The sequence below is a fragment of the Montipora capricornis genome, chromosome 11, assembly GCF_036669925.1.
Source record: "Montipora capricornis isolate CH-2021 chromosome 11, ASM3666992v2, whole genome shotgun sequence".
NCBI lineage: Eukaryota > Metazoa > Cnidaria > Anthozoa > Scleractinia > Acroporidae > Montipora > Montipora capricornis.
Window position 1 is genome coordinate 11,714,768 of NC_090893.1, and position 25,992 is coordinate 11,740,759.

A 25,992-nucleotide genomic window follows, 5' to 3' on the forward strand; every position below is an offset into this window, starting at 1 on the left:
TTGGTTTGAAGATTGTGGCCTTTTATTTTCTTCATGTCTTTTTAAAAATCTTCTTTAGCCTCATTTACTTTGTTATCGTTCGTTCGATGGCTCTTTTCCAACCTTTTTTTTAGTGTTCTTCTCTTTCGCTATCTTCTTTAGCCTCTGTTTCATGGTCTCGCTTCTCGCCGTGTTTCTCTTCCACCATCGTAGTTTCCTCTTTTCCATTAGTTTGTTCCTCCCAAGTCTCTTTGCTCATCCTCTCTTGATATTCCTCTTCCATCAGCCTAGACCATTTCCAAAGTTCCAAATCTGTTTCTCTATTCAATCCTGCATTAATCCAGTTGTTCGCCGCCCATTTTGTTCCCTCGATAACGTTGCAGCCTCCATGATAGCTGGCTTGATCCACAGGCCCCAGCCAACCGGTTTCATTGTTAACAAAGTGATTGTACCAAAGTAAGGCTGTGCCACGTTTTGGTTTGTAATAGAGGCTTGAATCATAACAATGTTCAGCTAGATTACATTTGTTTAAATCCCCTGTAATGTAGGAGCTCTAAAAGCCAGGAAGACAAAACAAGGTTTGCGGTTAGGACGCATCGCTGTTGCGATGCTGTGGTTTTTGTGTAATTAGCGAAGTCGTCAAAGTAAAACTGAAAAGAGATGGGCAAAACTGAATAGAAAGAAAGGGATGAATGAGAGGGAAAGTGGAAGATATAAATATTGAGTTTAATTCAACGGTAGCTTCTTGTATTTTTTTAGGGTAAACCTAACTCTAACCTCTGTATGTGTGGGAGGGGTCGGTGTCACCAGTAGAGGAGAGGGGGAGAGAGTGATTAGCCTCGTGTGCAAATGTGAGTGTGCACCTTCTATCTTTCTAATGTGTAAATTATACATAGAATTCAGCTTCCAGATACTTTTAGATTTCAAAGACCGAGCATCCTCCTGTTAACGTATGTTAAAAAATTCGCAACGATACTGGGTACAATCAAGTGTTGTTTATTCCGTCGAAGCTTGTCCAAAATAATTGAAACTTTTCAGATACCTTTTGTTCTGCAATAGCGCTTTTGTTGTCCGCGATTGGAAAAGCAGTCTCTCCACCTCGTTCAGGCTCGTTCAAGTAATAAAAGACGGTCGCAAATCTGTGAAATAAGTAATTATTTTAGACAAAACAATACATACTGAGACAAATGTACTCTCATGGCTCAGGGTCTAAAATATCGTTCAAAAGTGCTTGACGCTGAGACGCTTCATTTTACTCTTAATTTTATTTCCTTTTTCCACACATTTGCTTAGCATTTTTTGCGTTCAATTTGCCATTAAAGATAACAAGGAAAAGAAAACAAACGATAGTCTAGACTGCTTACAAAAGACAAGTACGGTCGATGACAGAAAATAGAGCACAGAACGTAAACGTTGGCAAAGTCAATTTTCATGCCAAGAAGCTCAGTACATCAGTCAGTCAGAGTTAATACAATCACCCAACATGCGTTTAGATAAGCACAGGGCACCCAAGAATCGTTGCGCCCCTTTGTGCTAGCAAGACTGTTGTGAACTTACCTGCATGGAACGCATTCTATATTCCCGTCGACATCGTACAAAGTTTCATATATATGACAGCAGGGCAGATTCTTAACTGTCTCATCTTCAGAATCGAAATGACAGTGGTAATGTTGTTTTTCCTCGTACTTAATTACCTGGAATACAAAGGTCTGTTTCAGTTTAGAGCAAGACCACTAAATGTCTATGCGGCTATTGATTACGAACTTGTGCAATTTATGAGCAATTCATGAGTCGGTCCAAACAGAAACGCAGAAATCACACGTCTAACGCTTTAAATCCCGATAAACTTAAATTTCAAGTGTTGTTCTAAGTGCATGGAGAGTATTAAGCATCCCAAGCACAAAAGGACCATTCTTAAGTTTGCACGCATAGTAAATTCCCATACTGATTTATCTACAGCTTTCTAAGTCTATTCTGTTGATAGGACGTTTAAAGGCATCTAGCAAACCTGCATGTTTTCACTGCTCCAAATCATGTCCTTCGGAAGTTGAGTGACTAAATGTATCCTGAAAATTTGAATATTTTGTCAATATATCGTGATACAGTATGCAATTTTTATTTTTCAAACATTTAGACGTTAGTGGTAACCTTTTAAAAGATACTATGAGAAACATCAAGTGAAGGTGAGGAAACGGATTCTCGTGGTGGGTAAGTTGTGGATTATTACAATAAGTCCACATCTGCGCTTGGGGATCGCACGTTTGCTATGGCTACACCAAAGTTCTGGAAGTTCAACTTTCTTCAAAGATCTAGAACGCTATACCAACTGAAATTCGTCAAAAAGAAACTCTTACACAATTTCAGTAATGAAGCAGAGTCGCAAGACACATTTTAAAATTTATCTTATATATTGTCTTAGTATGAGTTTGAATTTTTATATTTAGATGCTATTATTTATTTATATTGATCTATTTTTACTTATGTACACACTTATTCTGAATTTTTGGGTTTTGTTTCACGCAGATGAGATAACTCTCATTGAACACGCGTTTTATAAATCATTTATTATTATTATTATTATTATTAATTACAAGTGCACATTCATGATACTGGCGTAGTTGTGTAGTTGATGAGTGGAACTGAGTTTTTCAAAAGAACGAGGAATCATTCTAGCGTATTCCGGAATCAGTTTTCAAAATTAAGGCGCCTAAAGTAATCACTCTATTTGATCCAGTGGTCAGGGCGTTGGATTCGCACGGCGCATGCTCCGGTTCAAGTCGCTGGATGGATTCGTCGCATTCTGGTCACCACGAAACTCTATGTAGGAGGACATGCGCCGTATGGCTATTTGAACCCTACGGCGCCTGCTCACTCCTCGCGCTAACATGAATGCACCAACCAGAGACGTTATTTATTGTTCTTAACGAAAACCAATGAGAAGACACCTTGTTTTAAGGTTCCCCAGAGCTCTTCCCTCCCTCAGTTATGCACAAAAGAGAAGAGCTCTGGGGTCGAGATTGGGATTCGTCCTTAATTCATTCTACCAAGCCAGGCCCTTATTCCCTTCAGTTTGTTGGAGTTCTAATCATTGTTATTTTAACTATGAATTGAATACCTGTGAACTTGCTCTACGCATAAATGCACTTCCACTAAAACAAAAGCATTGATTACATCCTAATGCAAAGGTTTACACAGCAGGTGGAATACGTAAAAAATCATTTCATTTTGAATCTTAAAAGTAACGACAAATTCCCGATGCAAGAACCACAATCCACAGGCTTAGGCCTACAAGCAACGGTATTGTCGCAGATTTTTTTTTTTACCGCACATGTACAGTTCTAGTTAATCGGTCTCATACCTGTTGCTCAAATCTTCAAAGAAAGGTTTAAAATCAATGTGCTCATAAGGATCCAAAAAAGCCGTGCTGCTGTCCCGAGTTCGTTTACTTGAATTTGTTTCATGAATTTTCTCCAGATAGTCCTTTATTTCCTTCGTTTTGATTTCCGAGGTCAAATTTGCAAATTCATCGTATGTAATTACACCTGCATGTAAAACAGAACAAATAAATAATTAAAGAGACAAGATGAGGTTTAAAAATGCCAGGGAGAATAAGTGTCTTAAAAAGAAGCTATATGAAACTCTTTCAGAACCTCTTTGAATTTAACCATTGAGAAAATTTTTGGAGTTGGGTTTCCAGTTACGAGACCCAAGAGGATTTCGGCAAGGATATTTCATTGTCTGGACAAAAAGGCAGATAGCAAACAACACAACCGACTATTGGCATCTCACCGTCTTTATTGGGATCCATATCGAGATCGGACATTCTGTAAACGAAAGAGAAAAGTGAAAAATACACCACAGCTTATCAAAAGGACTTTTACACTGAGTGCCGGCATGAAGATGTCATTAGAGAGCTTTAGATTCTACGACGAGGACGAGAACGAGTACGAGTTTTGAGTGCCCGTTTATAGCGAAAATACTAAGGAAATTTATAACCCGTACGCTTAATCTTACTCTTTGTTAGCAGTGTAGGTTGCTCTCTCTTTTTGCTCATCAAAAAATGCCAAAATTGCTACCGTGTTGTTGACTTGTTTTGATTCGACGACATTTTTGCACAATCTCGTACTAAAATGACGACGGCATCACGTTTTTCCCGCCAAAATGACGCTGGTTTGCGCGCGCTCACTGTTGGTCTGTTAGAAAATCTCGTACTCGTAGTAGTTCTCGTACTAGAATCTAAAGCTCTCTATTATCCGGGAACGGAGGGGTGCGAGAAAGAAACATAGCGACCTGTTGTAAGTGAACCTTGTGTATGATTGACCGGACATGTTCTGGAGATTTGTGGACTTTGTCGCTGTGTGATACTTCGGTGCTGGTATCAGTGGCATTTTCCGCCAATGACTAATAACAAAAGGTTCACAATCTAAGTTACTGGCTGCAGGCCCCCTATATTGAACTGCATAAGTACCAATATGCAATGCGAGAGGGTTCGTGATATTGAAAATATGATAGCTCAACCGAGGTCGGAGAGAGGTTTATAAGAATCAGTGTCAGCTCGCCAAGTGAATAAATGACGCACGGATGGCATGACAGAATGCACTGAAATTGTCACACTTAGCAAATTAAAAAACCGTGACATGCATATGAAGTGTACTGACATTTGATAAGTGTCCTCTTCGTTCAACAATACTCGTCCAAGTTCCAACAGCCCCATAGTAACCTATAGAAGGAACGTAGGATAAAATTGGGTAAGAAATCGGTTTTGTTGGTTAATTCTTCCTTCATGCTCTTTCTTATTGTTATCATTATTGACATCCTCGTCAACACGTAGTTGTCTAATGGATTTCGATACTATGGGTTTAATTCCTTAATTTAAGTGTGTCAAACAACAGCATCGGTGCCTTCGCCCCTGCCTTGGAGCAGTGTATCCGTTAGCCATTAACAAGACCAGATAGGATAAAGTAATCGATATCACTTTTCCTACAACGTCATCCGTGAAGGTCTGAGCAATTAATGATGTAATAGAAAAAGCAGCACCTTCTACTCTCCGTTGTTAAGTCATCTTCTTCAACGATTAATGTCGTCAGATATTCAATTTGCTTCAGAATCTTTCCGCGAAAGGCTGTCCCCCCCCCCCCCCTCCCCCGTGTTTGTCCGGTAAGATTTGAAGCCATGAAATCCCGTGGCGCTTATCTGTCGGCATTGCTTAACTTTACATCACTGAAAAGATTTGAGGCAAATGACCAGGATTGGTTTCCTAAAGTATACCAACCTCTGTTACATGGAGATGTCCGTCACTGTTGGAATCAAAGCTCTTGAAAATCTCAGCAGAATTCTCAGCCAAGCTTTCGTTTTTGGTAGAGTTCACATTGTCTTCAAGATGCAAATTTTGTTCCACGAGTGTCTTTGAACGCTCCAGCCCTGCTGTCTGTGCCATCAAAATTATGTCATTGCATTCTTTTTCCGTGAGAAAATCTTCGATTTCTAAAACGAGGAAGAAGGATTCAATGGGTGGGAAACTGAGAAGGGTAAATAAGCGAATTTGGGAGTTTAAGCAAAGACGATGAAGACAACAGTTACGCAAACGGCCGCAGAGCGATAGGGTTTTTTTGTGGGGGTGGGGGCAGGGCTGACGCAGTTGGTATTTTGCAATAATTTCTTTTTGGATATCCTTTTACGTAGATCAAAGCATTTTTACACAAGGTGTCCAGTCTGAACATTTTTGAAACTAGTTGTGTCTTCAGAAATTTAATGGCATGCCGCAATATCGATGTAAAATATTCTCCCAATGTTGTCAAGAAAAACGTTCGTGTGTGGATGTTTTTGCGTAAAGCCTTTGACGAAGTACGTAATCAAGGACCTTAAAACCCGTCTTCAAACTGGAGTATCTGGCACAGAACAACGAATTAAGCGCCTCCCAAACGCGTTAATCAACTGGCATCTTTACCACTCATAAGTTATGATCCACCCACACAAAATCATGCACGTGGGGCTGTAAAGAATACCTACCAAAGAGCGCAGGTCGAAGGCTAAGTGTTTTCACTTTGTGTACCTTTCCTGGCACTAAGCTCAATTCGCGTATATACCCAACCTATTTAAAAGCAAAAAAAAAAAACCAACAATATCGATACACTGGATATGAGTAAAAATATAGAGCAGTGGAGACATTTGTCGACTTAGGCATATGTAGATCGGAATTACCACCACTGGAAAGCACTTGTACCAGCTGCAGCAATTAGCGTTATGAGGAGTATTGATAACAAGTCATCATCTCGGTGTTAACGGCTTCAGAATGTGGTAAAACCTCATATCGTAAGCTAGGACCTTAAGTAGAACCTGAGACGGATCAAGAGGGGTTCTATCGAACCTTCTAAATTAAAACAGCTAACGTCAAAAACGTGTAAAAATATAAAATAAACACAGTCAATCTTAAATGCAATAAATTCATCAGGCAAGTTAAGACTGTCAGGCTTGGCTCTGATGAACATTCACGACGAAAAGCTCGTTGACTAACGTGACGATGCTGTGGTTCAGCATTTTGCAGAAAGATACCCCCAAGGAATGATTCTTGTTGATCCCGTCTTTGTCGAAACACAAAATTGAAAAACGATCAAATGGACTACATTTTTATCATAGCTTTATAAATGCAAATTTATATCGTTTTAACCGACGCAGCTTTGTTACATTTTAATGCAAAAAAATGGCATCTAAACTTCTAAAAATGATATTAAAACACGCTGACTTTGCCTCGCGTTTCCGAGGACTTGAAATTTTCAACATTTACGGGAGAAGATGCCCCTGGAACCCCCCTACAGGGGCTCCGAAGGCGGTCCCCCTTCATCGAACCCCCTCTGCTAAAAACCTGGATCTGCCCCAGAGGACATGCACTCGAATGTATAAAGAGACACCATAGCGCGACCCCACAAGAGAGAGAAGCACTCAAAACTCAATTGGTTCGCTTTCTTGTCTTCGATTATGTCAATACTAAATTTCGGGGTGTTTGATGTTTTTCACATGACACTGAGATATCTGGACAATTAATCCTCAAAGCCGTGCATTAACACAGCTGGAAACGGGAACAGCCTGAATACAAATTTGACCAATACAGGAAAACCTAAGGAGCCTTCTAGCTGTTTTCCGGCTCTTTTGAGATAAAAACAGGCAGATCAGAATTTACTTTAATCACGCTTTTGCCATCACTTACGTTGAATAATTACTCAGATTTTTCGGATTTATGAGAGGAAGCAGAAAGCTTATTCTACGCAAGGCCCATACATCAATTACGTGAACAATCGTGGTTTGGTTTTCAACTATTACACTACAAAAAAGTGACTTCTAAAGTGTGACAGCAGGAACAACATATCAACAATAAAGTTACAGTGTGTGTTCAATAAAAGATATTTGGAATCAATACTGAAGACAAAATTTAATGTAACATGAATATTATTTTCGTTTTCTTATTTTAGTTATTTGCTTATTTTGATTTCGTAAAAAAGGCTGTTAAATCGCCAAACCGTAGCCTCACATGCGGAAATATTACGCGGAAATCCTATTTTAGACCGGGGAAGCTAAATCAAAGACATAATCCTACAGTAATCATAAAGCAAAAAGCTCCAGACTTTCTCGAAGACCGGAAACGTCAAACATTTATTCATTTCAAAGACTGTCTGAAATTTTCTTGAAGATGTTTCGATCTCCTAAAACAATTGACTGTTGACCGCACGAAAAACGACATGCTTGTATTTTACGTCATTTGAAAGTGGGAAAAGTACAATTTTGACCGTGAAGTGAAAATTGCTTTCCCTTTCTAGAGCAAGACACTAACTACTTAATGTCGTGTTTCAATGTCGGAAAGTGCGACCATATGCATACAGTACACTGAAACGTATATAACACATCGGTAGCTTAACGAAAGTTTCAATTCCGTTCAGACAAAACGTCAAGGCAGTCCACGATCGAAGACTTCCATTTTGCAGATGAAATAATTCCACAAATTTACAGAGTCCAAGCACAATATTGCTTGTTTGGTAAAATGAGGACCTTTTTTAGCCGGAAAATGGTCTCGCAAAAAAAAAAAAGTAACTACAGCCGGCAGCCGTGAACGTTTAGCTTCTCACAACAAAACAGTGGCGGTTTTGTATAATTTTGTTTCGGTTTATTTTTTATTTCAAAAGTCATAATGCAAACAGTGAAAAGGAAATCATCATCAAACAACGAAAAAAAAGTGTACATGTACTCAAACGATTTCATAAAAGAGTTACCATTTAAATTTTAGCAGTAGAAGTTTACCTCAAGTCAGGTTTCACTTACACAACAAAGCGTGAGGGAAACGCGAGAAAGATTCCATGTGTGTATCATTATGGTTACCTTTATTGGGTCCAGTCTTGTTAATATCGGCAATACATCTCCATTTTCTGATACTTCTGCAGGTTTATGCAGAGTCGGGCTTTGTTCTTTTCTGTGAGTTGACATAAACAAAGAAGAAAGCAGTATTGAGATAACAACCTGAAGAAGAACAACAAACGAGACTCGAAGCCAGCTTGGTATAACAAATCCAAAATTGACTTTATGCATTCTTGATCACGTCTGAGCTATTCGGAATATATAATGACGAGCAAGTTAACAACTGGCGGATTTGTTACAACCTACAACTACTAGCAGTTGCAGTTTTTTCTTTCGGTCGACCGAGACCAAATGGTGAACTAATAATTGATCGCACGGTATCAATTATGTAAAAATAGGCAGAAGATGCTCTATGTGTTTTTCATCTGTTTAAAAAACAGGTGTTCAAAGAGATGTCAATGTTGGATCATTTCGGTAGTTTTCGTGTTATATATACCTTAAACATTCTTGAATTTAAAAATACAATAGACAGATAAAGTGCATTTGCCGTACTCGCTCAAGGTAATGGGTATAGAAGTAGCCGTAAGACGACAAATTGCCACAATTGCAATGATTGATTGTATTGAAGTTGAATAGTTGAGCTCGCGCCTGAGACAGTCAATTAAAATCACACTCATATACATACATACATGTATAAGCGGCGAGTCTAAAATCTTCAATAGTACGATGAGATAAACGGGCGTGAATAGGATTAAAGTATATTTGCTGCGCTTTGTTTTTTACCTTTTAACAAAAATAAAGTGATCGATGATGTCAAGGGGTGGTAAGAATCCGACTACAGATTTGACTCGGGCGGAATCTAACCAAAAAGTGAAATACATTACAATAAAAGTGATCTGCAGTGTTCAAAAGGTCAGTAGAGAAGACCACTCCGCCGCTGCAAGGGGGTGTTTTTCGATTGAACTTGAGTGACGCCATGGCGTCCATGTTGGTATACTGAACAATAGCGAAAAAGTATTTTGGGAATTTGTCTCTATTATTATGCAAAACGCGAGCGACATTTTTCTTTTGTTTTGTACATCAACATGGCCGTATAATCACGTGAGTGCAAGCCAAGACATTCTTAACGTTCTAACCGAATTATGCAGCTTTGCAGAGATCCAGATCCTCACGACATCCACGTGTGTTCATTGTTTCAAATCGAGGCTCCCTTGCTCAATGCTATTCGACTTCACAGTCTCCGTTTCTTTAGACTGCAAAACAGTCGTATTTTTTGCGAACGCAAGAGATGCAGTAAATATTCCAACGAGAGGTCTGGAGCGAGTGTAGAAACGGCGAGGGAGAATGGGGAGAGACGCGTAAAAATACGACTGTCCGCTATGCATATATTAAATTCGTTCAAAATTACCCGTTCTTCCAGCAACGGGAAATTCCCATTGGTTTAATTCTGACACAGCCTGTTATCAAATGTCTATCACAACTCATCAAAAAGATATAGACGCCGTATCAGTTTCACAGTAAAACAGAAACCTCGCGGGAAAATGGACGACGTGGACTTGGTATGAAGAATGCTCGCCTCTCAATAAGCAGTGTTCTCCAAGTCACAAGTTTTAATATTTTAGGTTTATTTAACCCAATTTCTAGTGTTCTCAATCACTGTCAAAAATCCCACGTTATCGAAATATTGTAAATTAACATTCATGCCTAGATGATCACTTCGGAATTTCCGGTGTCTATCACGTTCTCTAATTGATATGTTGTTCATAATACCCTAAAGATTCAGGAAACGAAACCGACAATTACTTAAGTTCACGCAATCAACGACTATAATTTTCAGTCTCCAACATTGGGATGCGCTTGCGAGCGATTTAGGATATGTTTTGAAATCGGAGCAAAAAAAAGCTGTGGAATCGCCTCTCAAAGGAAGAGATGTTTTTGGTGTGCTGCCAACGGGCTTTGCAAAAAGCCTGATATTTCAGCTGTTTGTTTTGGCGAAAAACAGAGCCTCCAACTCGTCAAATGCATCTTCAGTCGAACGCCCGACAATTATTGTCATTTGTCCGCTCAAAAGCATTATGGAAGAGCAGATAACATCAAATAAGTTTAGCTTTTCTGCCGCTGAACTAACATTTCCAAACTGCGTTTTAAAACAACCGCACAATCTGCAATTGTCAGACGCTGTCGCTTCTTTTGGTTTTCTTCCTCTACGTGGGGTGGGTTTTTTCGGTGTTGACTCATTGAACAGAAAAAACAAACGCCTTTCCTTTCCAAAACACCACTGAATCGAACGTACGAAACTTCGCGCCTTCCGAATAGCGAAGAGAAAACGACTGAACATGACAACACAACTAATTTCCCGCGAAAATAAGGCATACAATGTATCAAATTTAAGATGTGGTTGGAGCTGTCAAACAATTCTGACACCTTAGTGACATTATTCGAACCCCTGCTTAGAACAAATTTGTTGTATGAAAAGCCGACAGTCGGTTTCTCGCCTCACACGCCCCACGGGCGTGTGAGGCTCGCGCGCTTCACACGCGAGGATCACGCTTACGGCGCTTCGCGCCTTCCGAAAATGAAAGAAAACGACTGTTTTGCAGTCTACCGTTTCTTCAATTTCTTCAATAATCGATCGATAAGCTTTGTAAAAATGATCCTTACCCAAACTCTGACCCTGATACCGTGTCTGCATTAACTTGAAACAGTAGTGACGTTTTGTCCCGAGGCTGACACTGAGAAAAAAAATGTAACACATAAAAAGCAAAATGATTCATACTCGTTCCCAGGGTCTTTCATCGCCCCACCGAGTTTGCAATTAATATAAAAGAGCTTTTGTTAGAATGGCATCGCTATAAAAGTTTAATTGGCGGGCTTTGCTGTGATAGCTTTTTTTTTCTTTGAATGTCAGCTGTATAAAGACACAAAATTAAAGTTCTCGACTAATCCATAGTTCGCTGGTTTAGCGTATACCTTTGAATTGCTTGTCTTATTCGTCGTCGTTTCTAAAGACGTTAAATCCACCTGACAAACTGTTGAGTTGCCGAAACGCTCAACTTTGTCGAAAAACTCTTCATGAGCTGATATTGCATCCATAACAACGCCAAACAGCGTGAAATATACCCAAGGATTATGTACCATATTGAACACGACGAAGAGGATCCTCTTTCACCTTCTTTCCGGAATAAACTTACAAACACTGAGAAAGTGACAATTTACATGTGGAAACAAAAGAGTATTAAGCGAGGTTTATCGGATACCCTAATGTGATTTAAGTTCTTGATTGCTTTAATGCTTGCCCGAAAACTTCATTTCTGTTTATTTTGGATGACGTTTTTACCGACCATGGATAATTATTTCACCTCTTCTGTCGACACAACGTCTTCTTAATCATGATTTGATTCATTACTTTTAGAGATAGCTTTGTGATGTTTGAATTAAGCAATAAACGTTCATTGAATGTTTATCGTTGAAATAATTTGTTGAATAATTGGCGGTAAAGATGGAAGGAACCTTAAAATGAAGTATGGAGTCGACTAAATTAATACTTATAGAGAGCATTTTTTTTTTAAACGTGCCTGTAACCCGAGGTACTGCGGCTCACATTCAAAAACATGTCTTTCCAGATGCTTCCTTGAAACTTGTTTTCTTATTTTATTATTTGGCTTAAGTTGTTAGGCATTTAACTTTGACGAGATCTTTAACAAAAGTTGCAAATGAATGTGGCAGTGGAGGGATTTAACTATGTTAGAAAGGGTCCCGTTTTTTAAAGACGTTAATTTCAATCTTATTCCGTAAATATGTTTGACGCCAGTTTGATTTGTGTGAATAGGGTTATAGTGGCAATGATCAACACTCTAATTTTAAATTCATTTGGAAAGGAATCATAGGCACGTATACCCAGTGATTCTATACATGACACAAAAAATTGGAGCAATGTGCTAAGTTTGTATTGATGGCAAGTCTGTTTTTCCACGAGACACTGTTTAGAAGATGTAGTTACTCTTAGTGTCTGTGATCTTGCTATTCGTACAAGTTTAAGACTTACTGGTAAAGAAAATTTCAGAGAAGGTCTATTATTGACGCGCTTCCTGCTTCATGGAGATATATTAAGACTTGTGGTTGTTTTGAAAAGAAGAGTTATATATTTTCGGAAAAGTTGTTTTAACCTTAAACGGCCATAGAGTAAAGTTAGAAAAACCTGTATCTTCAATAATGACGTAAAAAAGTGCGTTCAAACTTAGAAGTTGACGAGATTTAATGAAATATAATAATGGTAGTCTTTTTTAATAGACAAAAGTCACTTTCCCTTCGAGATTGCCATACTGTAAATCGCGCCGCCGCGGGATTTAGTATAAGGTTTTGCTTAGGTATTTAGCAACAAACATGTTTCTTTAAAAAAAAATTGGCCACGTACCTTGCCAGTTGTGTACGTTTTGTCAGAAAAGAAACGAATCTGTAGAACATACAATGCGAGTTTTCTAGCCCATTTTAGCAATAGTATTTGAAAGATGGGAGAAAAAGACATACCTTTCGTTACGCAAAAAAAACTGAGACTGTCATCGAGGAATCAAAAGACAAGCGATTACTTCAAGACCGTCTTGAGGTAATCGTAAGCGGCGCTATGTGGAAGAAAAGTGTACGATAAAACACCATATCATGGTACAGCCGACTTGGTAATTACCTTGAATTTGTAAATATCTTTTTCTGTATTGTTAATGTTCGTTTCTTATTGTTCTTTTCTTCTTCGAGGTCAAATTGAAGGGTAGGCGTCAATGTAGCCGAATTCTGAGTGTTAACAGTTGTATCTGTGAATCTACAAATCCATAAAGACAAAAAATAAATAAACTGGAATATAAGAAAAGACACAAAAATATGTTGTGTGGTAGTAGATCAGAACAAATGAGGTAAGAAATTTGGCAAAATACATCCCTGATACACTCATGCCCACTTAAACCAGTTTAATAACTGTAGGCGGACAACTTTGTACAGCCGAAAGTATATTTTGAATAAAACACGGCTTTTCGAGATGACAGGTTGATCGCTCAGTTCCGCCATCATTTGAAAGGAAAAATGATTTTTATCGTCAAATTATAAGATAAGATTATAAAACGTAAATTTTGAAAAGATAAAATCCGATATATCATTAACTGGGGGCAACAGCCATAAAGCGTTTATTGAAAAATGGTCGATAACGTATTTATTGAAAAATGGCCGATATTCTTCTTCTTCAAGTCGTCTTTTACCTCGAAAAAACAAGGTTTTCTTGTCAATTTTAAATTAAACATGATTCTTCCATGATACAACAACGCGTGAGACTGGCTGTTCGGCATGAGACTTTGTTTTTTACCTTCACTTGTTGTTTTCCACGCAAACCAATTGACATCTGCCTTTTGGAAAAAAAAGATTAATGAGACTATCAGGCATTCGATTAGCCGAGTCATCATTTAGTTGCAATCAGTTTTAATTGCAACGATTGCAATTTGAATCCGAAATACCACGAAGAGGACCGTGAAGCAATTCCTTGGGACGGAAAATCAACCATTCACGGCATTTTCTTCCTTTTTTTTTGTTGGTTTCCTTCTAGCTAGCAAAGTCAAGTTATTTATCTGTTCACCTCCATAAATAGATGGTGTTACAATAACGGGCTCATCGCCATGTTTTCTCAGTTTAAGAAATGAAGAGGACATGCAATGCCTATGTTTTTAGAAAGAGAACGCGTAGAGTCTTCTGCGCGTATTTTTGGTAGGTTTTAGGGGGCAGTAGAAATGCGTAGATTTTATCCGGTGGACATAGTAGAATATTTAATTAACCTGCAATGGCGTCGAAGTCATTGTAACGCGAATGGCGTTTTGGTGGATCTTTAAACAAAATATACCCTTATGGAGCTCAAGGAACGTCAATTAGATAAACAAGACAGGCGGTGAAAAATAAATATATCTGGAATCTTAAAAGCGACGAATACTTTACTAAATGTCGTGTTAGGTACAATACTGAAACCAAATGGAAAATTCTCTGGTAACTTTTTCAGGTTGAATATGGGTTTAACAAACTCGAACTCTTTGAGTGGATTTGCGATGTCTGTTGTCGGGCCATTTATATTTTTATGTCCTCAACTCTGCACAGTCTTCAGATAAAAAACAATTGGAAATTTGACTAATTTTGTTAGTCAAGAATTATTTGAAAGAAAGCTAGTCCATTTTCTGCTTCATTATTCAAGGAAAGGGTTCTTAAGAAAACGGTTTGATCCTGAACACTGCCTCGTTTTCGTGCCTTTTGAAACTAACACTGTTGAGACGTGGGCTCAACTGTAATAACAGTTATTAAACACCCTAGTTTGATTGGCCACTACACCTCACAGTGTAAACAGTTTATCCTGAAGTCAAAATACGCATGTTTCGTTTCTGAGGAAACGAAGCAAAACAAAGTAGTGTTCCGTTTCCGCACTGAGCAGTTCTGGGGATGATGAGAAATATGCCGTATTCGAGCTCGAACCCCTGGCCTGCTTCTTGGATTGTTCCATTGTTACCACTGAGTAACAATGAGTACCTATTGGATTCCACGGCTTTTTCCTTTGTCATTTTCGGATTGGCCGAGCCAGCATTACTCCTGGGAAAATCCAGTTTCCTCGCTTTCGAAACCACCCAACTCAGTGCCCTCTGTTTTTGTGTTACATGTACCACAGCCAACTAACGGAACGTCTAGTTTCCTATATGCTACTGTGGCTTTTCAAAAATCCCTTGTCGTTAGCTCTCTTGTTAAACCATCTAGTTCACTGGCCATGGGCGGTGACGTCGTTAACATCGTCGTGCTCATAGTAGATTTTAAGGTCTCTTATATATTGATGAAGCTGGGAAGACGTCAGTAGTTTGTGTCCAAACAAACGTTTTGTCTCAGAATTATGCAAATAAAAAGACCAAGCAATATTGTATCTGAATATTGATGTAGGAGTGAAGGGACGTGAGCTACTTTTTTAAACGGATAACAAGTTTTTAAATAACGAAGAAATTCAGGAAAGAAGGCAGACACTGCCGGTCCCTTGCCTTTAACTTGAGTAAGCTGGAAAGAAGCAGCTGGTAAAATAATCCTATTTTACACTATGCAGTGCACTCCGCTTATTAGCACTGGAAACTTAATGCAAAAAGCCCCTAAGCAATAAACTATATACTTTTGTTGAACTCAGCCTTTGAAATAGACTATCGAAAAGATAAACCTGAGAGTTTTTTCCTCAGTTTCTCGTTTTTATTTGGTATAAAGAGAGTCAAACGTTCCACATTACACTGATATACATGTACTCCCGATAACTCGAACCAAAATCGATTTCCCTTGAATTTCCGTCATACATTTCATTTTACCCTCGGTAACTCGAACCTCCCACTAACTCAAAGCAATTTTCGTTTTCCTTCAGATCATTCTCTGTATATTTTTACCCTCGATAACTCGAACCACGTCTGCCAGTAGGTGACAACTTCAAAGCAAACAGTGTCCTGCAGTCCAAACCATTTAATTCATTTTGAAGCAGCTGTAATCTTTGTCCTTTTTTCATTACACAAAACTTGTCAGTCACTGAGGTTCAGGTTTCGTTGTGTTAGGGTTGATTTAACTTCACTGCCTGTATTTTCATAAAAGGGTTGCTGCCTAACTCCACACTTCCGATAGCTCGAACCTTTTTCAATTCCCTTGAAGGTTCGAGTTATCGGGAGTCGACTGTACCATACAAAGTTCTCTTTTCTCGGAGCACAAAAAATGAATTTTCCTAATTTTTTTCACTTTCCAATCGTCGTCACTATCAGTGAAAAAATCTCTTCGCTTACGCGTGCTATAAATAACGATGTAATTAAACGTATAAAAATGAGGAACATTTGTGTAGACTAATGTAGCCCTCAAAGACCTCAAACAAAAAGGTGTATGTAAGGTTTATCGATGTACGACATATCCGTCTGGAAAATACACTAGGTTGGGAGCTTTCCTATCCTTTACACAGGAAACTCCATTGTAAAGCTGATTTCATTGCTGGCATCTTAAAGGAATCAGGTGAAAAACGATCTTCTTTGACTTAATTGAGCATTTTAACATGTTGGCATTTTGGTAAAATATAACTTGACATTTCAATATCGAGCTCAGACGCCGTCATAAGTGCTTTAAATGTACATAAAAACAATTTTTTCATGACAACATGATATTTTGTAAGATATCCAATATCCTACTTTGTTTTTTCTTTTTTTTCTTTTTCATTAAAAAAGGCTTAAATTTCAAGCGACAAACAAATATGGGGACAGCAAGTTTCCTTAGGTCTCTTTCTGTTGGGATTGTTTTGAAAAACCAACGTTCTCTGTTCTTTACATCTCCATTTTACCAGTGTTCTTCCATCTTCAAGATAAAAGATACTTTGTTTTTAATAAGAATTACAAAAATTGGTAAAGTCGTCACTTAAAGAAAAACGTATGTCATTCCCTCAGGTCTCATGAGGAACAGAGACAGACTAAGTAACCTTACCAACAGCCGAAGTATGTTTCCGTTTAATTTACAAGATCAAATCTATCCTCTTTTTCCAAAGTATAGAATAAAAAAGAAGTTTCTGTTCCAGATATTTTAAATGTCTTTTTAACCATCTAATGGCATTGCTTAATTTCAGGAATTATTTCAGACCGGATCTTGTGTTCCAGAAAGCCTTGAACTGTTTGGAATACAATAAGAATCGTTTTTTTCTTGTGAGCTGGTTTTTGATGGGCAAATTCCCAAGTTATTTAAGTCTTTTGTCATGCAACATCATAAGACCTATATTTGTTCAGACGTTTCAAGTATAAGTGGACGTGACAGACTCGTGAATATATTCATGCATAATAAAAAAAACTGACTGGTTTATAATTCGCGTTTCAATCTAAAATGAATAATTTTTCTCGCACAGGGAAATCTCCGACTTTTGCGAGTATTGTTTTTATTTTAAACTTCCTTTCAACAGGAACGAATTGCCAAATCCACATACCACTAGGACCTTGCACGCCGAGCAACCCAGATTGTTTTGAGCGGTTCGCGAATTTCAAGATACCTCAAGTAGAACCGATGAAGGTGAGTTGGAGATCAAAGTTTTTCGTTCTGCTGAATAAGTCGTTCTAGATTAACTTTCAGATACAAAATAAAACTGCAACGCTTCAATTCTAGCCGGTTTATACACAGAACGTTTGTTTAAACTGCGCGTGATTTAAGGCAAAGATCTAAAATATAAAGCTCCGCTTTTGAGATCAACAGATTTACATAAACGACCTTGGCAGTTTGGTAGGGAGCAGGTATTATCGCTCAGATCATAGAGTCAATCTAATTCCACAGATGCATCAATACTTTCGCAAAAAAATATCGCAAATGTTTATAAACATACGACAAATTCACCGTCAAGTTGAACTAAAAGCTGCTTCCATTTATACCCAAAACGTTTATTAAAACTTGCAGGAAAAAGCTAAATCTATCGATATGGATAAAAAAATCACGTTAACCGCTCAAAAATACTTATCGAGATGTAACAACGGGTCAATAAAAGAGAAGTTCTTAACAATTTGCAATGCTAAGCCGGACATTTTCATTGCGTTTGGCAAATTTGTCGCTAGGTAAAAATAAATTCAGGTCAACAGCTTTACTTATACGCCAACTGACGGAAGCAATCATCATCAATACAAAAAAACCAACTTCAAATACTGAAGTGATTGAGGGTCGAAAGTTGCTTGAGTATTGCCAGTATCTCCCTCTACATCATCAGCCAATCGAAGAATGAAGTAAAAGCAGTTGAAACGTGTTGACAGCCAGAGGTCACTAGTTCGACTTCTTAGCGACTTGAACGTCTGTTTCGACTTTCCCTCTGATTTGTGCGGATGTAGATTAAACTACCCGTACAACGGAGCAGTGAAGGGGGAGGGGGGAGGGGGGTAAATGGCGCACCGATGGCTTCAATTAATACTACTCCGCCTCGTGGCTGAAGGAAGGAACTACTGACTGACGTTACATAAAGTTCCTTAATCTTTACCTTTGATTTTCATGAATTCCGAACTCTTGAAGACTCCGGAGACTCTTAAGAACATCTTAACTTTCAAAGAAAGTGCTATAGCATAATCAAAGCGGCAAAATATCTTTTGATCTCAACGATTTAACTATTTCACAGCACTGAACATCTAAAACTTAATGAATCTTTCGACGTTAGCTGGCCAACTTGTCTACAAAATTTCATTTTAGAAATATGCCACTTTCAGTATCACACAAAGAACGTACCACTTTTATCTTTGTTTAACCGCAACTCTAACCAAGCTTTTCCATTTCGCACACATTATCGCAAATTGAACGTGGACTAAAAAGAAAAATGAGATCTTTCTGTTTAAATACAAACGATATCTGAATTAAATGTTCGTAATAACGAAACACTCCAACGAATTCCCAAATAAGAATTTCCATTTTAATGAAAAACGCGCGAGTATGTCCCAGTTCTACTTTGAATCAATGTGAACAAAGTTTAGTTGAAGTACATCAGTGTGCCTTACTCAGTTGTAACTTTAGAGCCTCACATTGGCTTGAGTTTCTGTCCCACTTATTGCCTACTTGGACCCATATTGCATTATCCTTGTCAACAGGTTGGACATGTCAGGAAACTGAATTTGGTTGAAGGTGTGGAGCATGAAATAGTCACGAAAGCTGTTCACCCTCCAATATTTGGTAAATACCCCATCACTTTTGGTTTTAAACCGATTTCCCGGATAACTTCAACGTACAGGTAAATTGGTAAGATTCTTGCTGGAAACGAGGTACTAGACGAGTAACTTACAAGAGAGCGATTAGAGTGTTTTCACTCTTGTGATCAGTAACCTTGTTTTTCCACCGAAACAAAAGAAAACGTTTGCGTGATAATGGAGCTCGATTCCCGGAGAATTAGTTGGAGACACCAACAAGTACAAGCTTGTTAAAGCTAATATATTTTGCCTTTCCGAATGCAACAGAAATCGCCCATTTTCTGTCAGACGAAGAATGCGATCACATCATGAAGCTAGCAAAGGACGAAGGATTGGAGAAATCAAGGACTTTGAAGGAAGGAATCAAGGAGGATACGAGAGCGCTCGGCAAGAACACCAAGATGTATTTTGATCTTTGGGATTTAAACGAAGATGGGCATATTGACGTAGACGAGGTAACTAAACAATAGGATCAGAACGAGAAAGCAGCATAAAACAGATTTATTCTTTACGTTTTCATCCTTAAGGTTTCCCAGTTATTCAGAAGGTGTTCTCTTGTCTTGCTTCTACACGTGGAATTAATTTCACGAAACTCAGTATACGCAAGGAGTCCCTTTCTTGAAAAGCAACCGGAGTCGTACTGAAATTCTTTTTTTCCCGCATAGATGGTTCACAACCTAGAAAATCAACTGGATTTTTCACCGGACAGATCCATTCTCCTCAATATGTATGTATGTATTTATGTATGTGAAAATGAAAAATTAATGTTGTCAATGAACATTGAAGTTCAAAAGTAAATCTCCACAATTCTGTTTATTTGAAATTTCAATGAAACTTATCCCTGCAACTTCTTTTGGTTTGTATTCAGGTATTCATCTTTAGAACTAGACAAAGATCAAGATGGTATGCATTTTTTCCGATTCAGTCGCAAATCCTTTTTTGAAGGCTTACATTTGAAGGGTGCTATCATGCAGTCTGCTACACTTTCGGTTGCACCCGGCGTCAGTGACTTTCTAAGCCGGGAATAAACATACGCTTACTTTAAATCGAGTCATTACTGTTCTCTGTAAAATGAGCCATTTCCCTATCTTCATTTAGAGCTATACCTTTGGGTAACCCCAATCAGGTTTTCCGATCTCGTTGTGCGGTACCAGAGGAGAAAGACAGAGATGAAAAGGTGTAACCATTAGGGTTTTTGCAAGTGCAAAAGGTCTACTTCTTGCTCTGCAGGCTATCGAGACTAGAGAGTAACCAGGTTGACTACACAGATGCCGATGGCATAACGATTGAAATCAAAAGCGGTTAATCAGATATTCAATGAGCCAAGAGATAATTGACTTCGATTTTGCGGTTCCATAAGTTGTTAAATTCAGGCTAACAGGGTTCTTTGATATGTAATGTGGGATGATTATATATCTGAACTCACACTCTTTCGGTCTGCTATTGCAATTGCAGAAAAAATAAATTTCGAGGAATTTGAACAGAGGGATATCGGAGAAATGGCCAAATTTATTGCAAGAGTAAAAGAAGACAAACCCCACACCAAGAGCCGACACAGTCAACAAGCGTGGATAGAGAGCACTTCTGGAAGATCTGACAGCGTTCTTGCTTCTATTGAAGAAAGGTAAGGAGGCCGACAAGAAGTGCAATCTCGAAATTGATCATGTTTGGTCGGATGGAAAGAGGCCAAAAAAAGAGATTTTCCAGATTTCGGCTCCTTTTTCTATTAGTGTTACTTCTATTTGTTTTCAATTCTCACTTAAGTGGCACGAGGTTAGAATGAATTGGCAGTTTTCGTCGGCTTCAATACAACTATTTGCGAAATACCATTTCCCCACCCTCGAGAAGGCGAATACTTTTCAGTTGCCCGTGGAAACGACTAAAGCTAGAATTGCTCAGAGAAAAAAAAACAATCTTTTACATGACCGTTTTTAAGACAATTCAAATGCTGCTATTACCCACACAATTCATGATGACATTTCCGAATCAGGGAAAGTACAACAACCCTAACAACTAATAGTTTTAACACTAAAGAAGGGCGGTTCCATACTACTTTTCAGTTACAACAAAGGGAGCGTGGGCGAGACGTCAGTTAAGTTTTAAAATGGGTGACATTAACTTATCAGTAAGACGTATTATAACCGCGGAGGGATTCCCTGGGTGCAGCTCGATTATCTTCAGTTACATGTATTACTAAGTTTAATTCCGCAAATAATCTGAATATGAAGTGTTGTTACCTTTCGTCGAAGAGCATTGAAAGTCCTTGACGGAAGGCTTGTATCACTGCATCAAGAGTACTTTCTTTGAGTTTCCGCAAAACACGAGCATGCTTCTTGCCAGTCCAAATAAATAAACTTGAAGAAAACTACGTTGAGACACAGTCCAGACTTAGCTGCATGCACATCGTTTTATCATCTGAGAGAACAAACTCGTAAACAAAGAATGCATTAGTGTTGCTGAAACCATTGTTGCAGCCATACGCGACTCAAACTACTTGCTTCAGCAAAATGCCGACATTCTGATTGGCTACCAGAAAAAATGCGCAAAATCTTTCCAACCCTGCACAAGGATTGCTCACAGCATAAAATGGAGTAGCGTCACGAACAGAAAACAATAGACCTTCCTGCCATTCACTTCATGTGATAAAGTTTCTTTCTTCTTATTCCAAGAATTGCGGCATTTTCAATTTTATTTACTTTAGAGTGCAACGGCTAACAATGCTCCCTCTGGAATTGATCAAGGCCAGCGAGTACTTACAGGTATGCAGAGCCTCGTTACTTTTCAGTATATCCCAAATAGAATATAGCACGAATGAATGGAAGAATATGGGCTGGATTGGGAAGTGCCCTTAGCCTCCTCGAGGAAAATGAAAGCCGCTAATTCAAGGAGAGAAATGTAAACATCAAGCTCAAACATAAGAACTTCACGGTTATTTTGTTTCAAAAAACCGAAGATGTTAACACTCTTCCCAGCGAGTTCATTCCCTCACTGTAGGTTATTATTTCTTGCGCTCACACACATTTTTGTTTTTTTTTTGTCCAGGTAGTGTCATATGGACCGATGGGTCACTACAACTGTCACCTGGATTCAGATTTCGTCAAACCAAGCAAGCCATGCTGTCACTTTCTTGGCAGCGAGCTAAATCATTGCAGAATTTGCAGGTTACTTGCCTGAGCACTATCTTGCCATTACCTGTTGACGATCTGCAAAGAAATGAATTACCGCGCACCGGTGGCTCAATTGGTTGAGCATCGGGCTGTCACGCGGGAGGTCGTGAGTTCAACTCCGGCCGGACCAACACTCAGGGTCTTTAAATAACTGAGGAGAAAGTGCTGCCTTTGTAATTGCATCTGCATATGGTTAGACTCTCTAGTCTTCTCGGATAAGGACGATAAGCCGGAGGTCCCGTCTCACAACCCTTCAATGTTCATAATCCTGTGGGACGTAAAAGAACCCGCACACTTGTCGCAAAGAGTAGGGCATGTAGTTCCCGGTGTCGTGGTCTGTCTTCTGTGATGTATCATGGTTGGGAAGGTAAATGCTCGGAGATATTAGCTACACCAAGCTACTCTAAAAATTCGAGGGTAAATAAAGATATCTGACATGATGATATATATGATATGAATGAAAACGTTTTTCCTGTTCCACGATAGGTTTGCGACGGTGCTATATTTTTTGGATGACGTAGAAGATGGAGGCGAGACGGCTTTTCCCGTCGCCGACAACAGCACTTTTGACGATAATGTAAATATAATTTTGATCAGAAGCTAACAAGGATCTGACAAATATGGAACCAGACACCTCGGGCCCGTTTATTCAAAGTCCCGAAAACGTTTCGGGCCCAAAAAACATTTACGCAATCGCAATTTGCTTGTTTTGAAAAGCCCATCTTTTAACATGTTTTCAAGATAACAAAAAGAAAAATGATTGTGAAGTTTGACGACTTAAATCCTCTCTGTTCTCGACCTATACAAAGAGAATTGTGACACCCCAGCGAAAAAGACCCTAAAGGTTTCGCGACTTTTGAGAAACTGGCCCCTAGCCCCAGTAGTTCAAAAGCTGGATAACTATATCCAGTGGATATTTCACAATCCAAAGACTAAAATATACTCCACGTGAAACGTTGGCCAAGGCTTTTGTACTCGCCGACACATTGATGTGCTTAAAGTGTGCATATTCACGGTACTTAAATCTTTGTACACATTGAAATTCCGGATAAAGTTAACCGGACACTGATGTAAAATAGTTCGAGTTTATCATCATCAGTAAATTAAGCCTAATTTCTCACATTTAAGAAGGTGATTATGTTAACTATTCCAAAACGTTTCCTTCAATTTATTGATTCAAAACTTGACACATTCTGTATCAAAAACGCTTTACATTCTCTTGTTCTCTAAGATGTCTTGCCTTTTCCTCCCTGTTGCTCAGTTCAAAATGACCATGGTTCCCGCTTCTTTCCCAAAAACCCCCAGAATGCCCTGTGGATAATTGATCCATTTACAATCAGGCAAATACAGCTGCACCTTTTTCCTGCTCAATATCTTCTAACTGTGTTTCAGGAATGGATACGTGACGCCGAGAACGTTTGCAACTTAGCAAAGAACTGCCACAAGGCGAATGTAGTGGTCAAACCCGAGAAAGGCAAAGCCGTTCTGTGGTACAACCACAAAGTCAACAACACCACTGGGTGGTTGGGTGAGCTTGACAAGTATTCGTTTCACGGAGGGTGCGATGTAAGGCGAGGCACCAAATGGATTGCAAACCAGTGGATCAGTTTGAGCGAGGACAGAGAAAAGGACATCGAAAACTGGATAGAACTTGGTCAATACGAGGAGGAACTAAAAAATGCCAGTAGAATATCCAATAGCGAATCAAATGAAGACGCCTCTCACCAGGAACTATGAATAGTTTAGTATCACGTAATTGAAGGAAAGAAAATCAAAGCCAAAGTACATGAAAGTACTTCGCTACCCTTTCGTCTCTTGTCTTCTCCACATTTATCTACAGGCGGTATATTTTCGTTTTTCTTGCTTTAAGTCTAACTTAACGCTTCTCGCATTCTCCTTTTGCACTGCCTCTCGGATACAATCCTAAAGAATATGATACGGATTCTTTTTTCTAAGAAAGTGCACTTCATATTTTGTACAGGAGTACAAATAAACTATATAATTGTTAAAAAGGAGACAAAAAGATCCTGTTAAGTAAATAAAACCACAGTTATTTAAATGATAAAGTTGTGATGAAGTTCTTCTTTCTTGAGAGTAAAAACGTGAATGCCTCAAAGAGTATTATTGCGGAATTTAAATTGCATCCCGTCCGGCTTGGTTTCAGTGCCAGCAATGCAATTGAGGATATGAGTCGACATGAAATGGAACCTGACTTCAGCATTACAATGTACTTGGTTTAGCGTCTACCACCGAAAACAATCGCTAATATTCAAGTCAACCATACACGACCTCTTTCTTTCCCCTTTCTTTCTATTCGAAATAAACGAAAGAAAAATCGAAGAAATTGTTGTCTCTGTTGGCCGACCTTTCATCATTGGTCAGCAACGAGTGGTTAATGTGTTTCACAAATCTCACAGTCTCCTTATCTCTGTACACCAGCGCCAAAGAGTTTTCTTGAGGGTGTACTGTTAACAGCTAAAAAGGAAAACAAAATCGTCGAAAGCTTGCATCTCGTAGCAAAAGAAATTGTAAATATCTTAGAAACTCTTACGAAGATTACAGATTAAGGAAGTGCCGTTGCGGCGGTACCAGTTACCTTAAAGCTTTGAAAACTTGCCTAGCAAGCGATTAACACCGTATTCTAACCCCTCGCCGCCACAATTTCGCGCGGCCATAATCACATCAGATCACTTCACAGCTATTCTTAATGGTGGCATGAGTCCGCTTACCATGCAGGCTGTCGTAGAGGTGAAATCAACGTTAACGTATTTTCGACTCGTCTCTCTCAGCCGAAGAGAAAGCGAAATACAGCCGAAATTACACGTGCGTTTAAAGGCTCGGACAGGGTGGGGTGAACAGATCATCACTTTTTAGAATTCAAACTCAATGAGAATTTATTATTTGATAGTTGCAATGGCCTACCTCTTCATCTTCACCACTTGTCAAATACGTAGTGTAGCCACCATAATCACTTTTCCAGCCTATCAGATATTAAATATCAGAAAACTGATCAATGTGAATATCCAACTCTAAAATTCAGTGATCAATGAATTGTCATTAAGTCACAACATCACCCAAAAAGGGATTCGTTTTTTATTAGACTTTCCAATATTTGGAATGCTTTGATATCAAAGCAGAAACTACTTTGTCATCTTTTAAAGCTAAGCTTAAGTCTTTCTATTTTGTTAGGTTATACCAGATTTTTGACGGAGATAATGTTCGTACTTTTAAATTAATCTGCCCTAAATGTCGCAATGTTAATATTTTCTCTGTTTGCTCATGTTGATATTGTAATACTTTTTCACATATATTTTTTTTTCATCTCGGGCTAGGTTGGGTGTTCTAGTTTTGAGGGGTCGGGTTTTTGAGTGTAAATACCTTGTAGGGGACTTAGTGTCCTATTGTATTTAACACCCACCTTAGGGTGAATCTTTAAATAAAATAAAAATAAATATTTGAGCAGATCACACTGCATTATCTTCGGGGAAGCGGACAACCATTCAGCCTCGCACTTGTGTGTCTACGTTAAGCCTCTTCAAGTTCCGTCTTTGTTATGAATGTTACTTTTATGCAAAAAGTCAAACACTTCTGCCACGACTTTCTGGGCCAGGTAACTGGGCAACCAATCTCTTTGATGATAAGTTGAGTAAAATATATTTGATGCCCGTTTGGTTCCGTTCATATCAACTCGGTTTGGTCCGCTCCCGTTCCTTTCGCATTCATGAAATAAAAGGGAGAAAAGGACAGGGAATGGGAGAGGACCAGTTTAATTAAGTACTGTTTAATAAACGAGTGTT

General features: G+C 38.8%; 3 protein-coding genes across 6 annotated transcripts in view; 1 reads left to right on the forward strand and 2 right to left on the reverse strand.

Moving 5' to 3' along the window:
• Window positions 1-21,700, reverse strand: LOC138022967 (transmembrane prolyl 4-hydroxylase-like). 3 transcript variants are annotated; one of them, XM_068869999.1, is made up of 12 exons: window positions 11,293-11,585; window positions 10,984-11,054; window positions 8,347-8,437; window positions 5,989-6,070; window positions 5,252-5,463; window positions 4,638-4,699; window positions 3,769-3,803; window positions 3,338-3,521; window positions 1,988-2,045; window positions 1,537-1,673; window positions 1,022-1,118; window positions 1-532 (listed from the first exon to the last, which is right to left on the reverse strand). In XM_068869999.1, the coding sequence occupies exons 1-12, from the start codon at window positions 11,458-11,460 to the stop codon at window positions 110-112; spliced, it is 1,620 nt and encodes a 539-aa protein (XP_068726100.1). In that variant the 5' UTR covers window positions 11,461-11,585; the 3' UTR covers window positions 1-109. The 3 variants fall into 3 exon arrangements, with proteins under 3 accessions (XP_068726100.1, XP_068726102.1, XP_068726101.1); XM_068870001.1 differs by lacking the exons at window positions 10,984-11,054; window positions 11,293-11,585 and adding an exon at window positions 21,266-21,700; XM_068870000.1 differs by lacking the exons at window positions 10,984-11,054; window positions 11,293-11,585 and adding an exon at window positions 9,106-9,279.
• LOC138022971 (transmembrane prolyl 4-hydroxylase-like) lies at window positions 16,769-24,672 on the forward strand. Of its 2 annotated transcripts, none has more exons than XM_068870005.1 (11): window positions 16,769-16,826; window positions 17,282-17,388; window positions 18,933-19,014; window positions 19,296-19,483; window positions 19,694-19,755; window positions 19,897-19,931; window positions 20,484-20,652; window positions 21,730-21,787; window positions 22,071-22,189; window positions 22,682-22,772; window positions 23,588-24,672. In XM_068870005.1, the coding sequence occupies exons 1-11, from the start codon at window positions 16,784-16,786 to the stop codon at window positions 23,930-23,932; spliced, it is 1,299 nt and encodes a 432-aa protein (XP_068726106.1). In that variant the 5' UTR covers window positions 16,769-16,783; the 3' UTR covers window positions 23,933-24,672. The 2 variants fall into 2 exon arrangements, with proteins under 2 accessions (XP_068726106.1, XP_068726107.1); XM_068870006.1 differs by lacking the exon at window positions 16,769-16,826 and adding an exon at window positions 17,066-17,120.
• The window catches only part of LOC138022969 (prolyl 3-hydroxylase OGFOD1-like), a 14,310-nt gene continuing 11,665 nt past the window's right edge, over window positions 23,348-25,992 (reverse strand). Inside the window, exons 14-15 of the mRNA XM_068870002.1 lie at window positions 25,118-25,176; window positions 23,348-24,670 (exon numbers count right to left, since the gene is read on the reverse strand). Of these exons, the coding sequence (XP_068726103.1) occupies window positions 24,506-24,670; window positions 25,118-25,176 (224 nt within the window). The 3' untranslated portion in view covers window positions 23,348-24,505. The remainder of the gene's footprint in view (window positions 24,671-25,117; window positions 25,177-25,992) is intronic.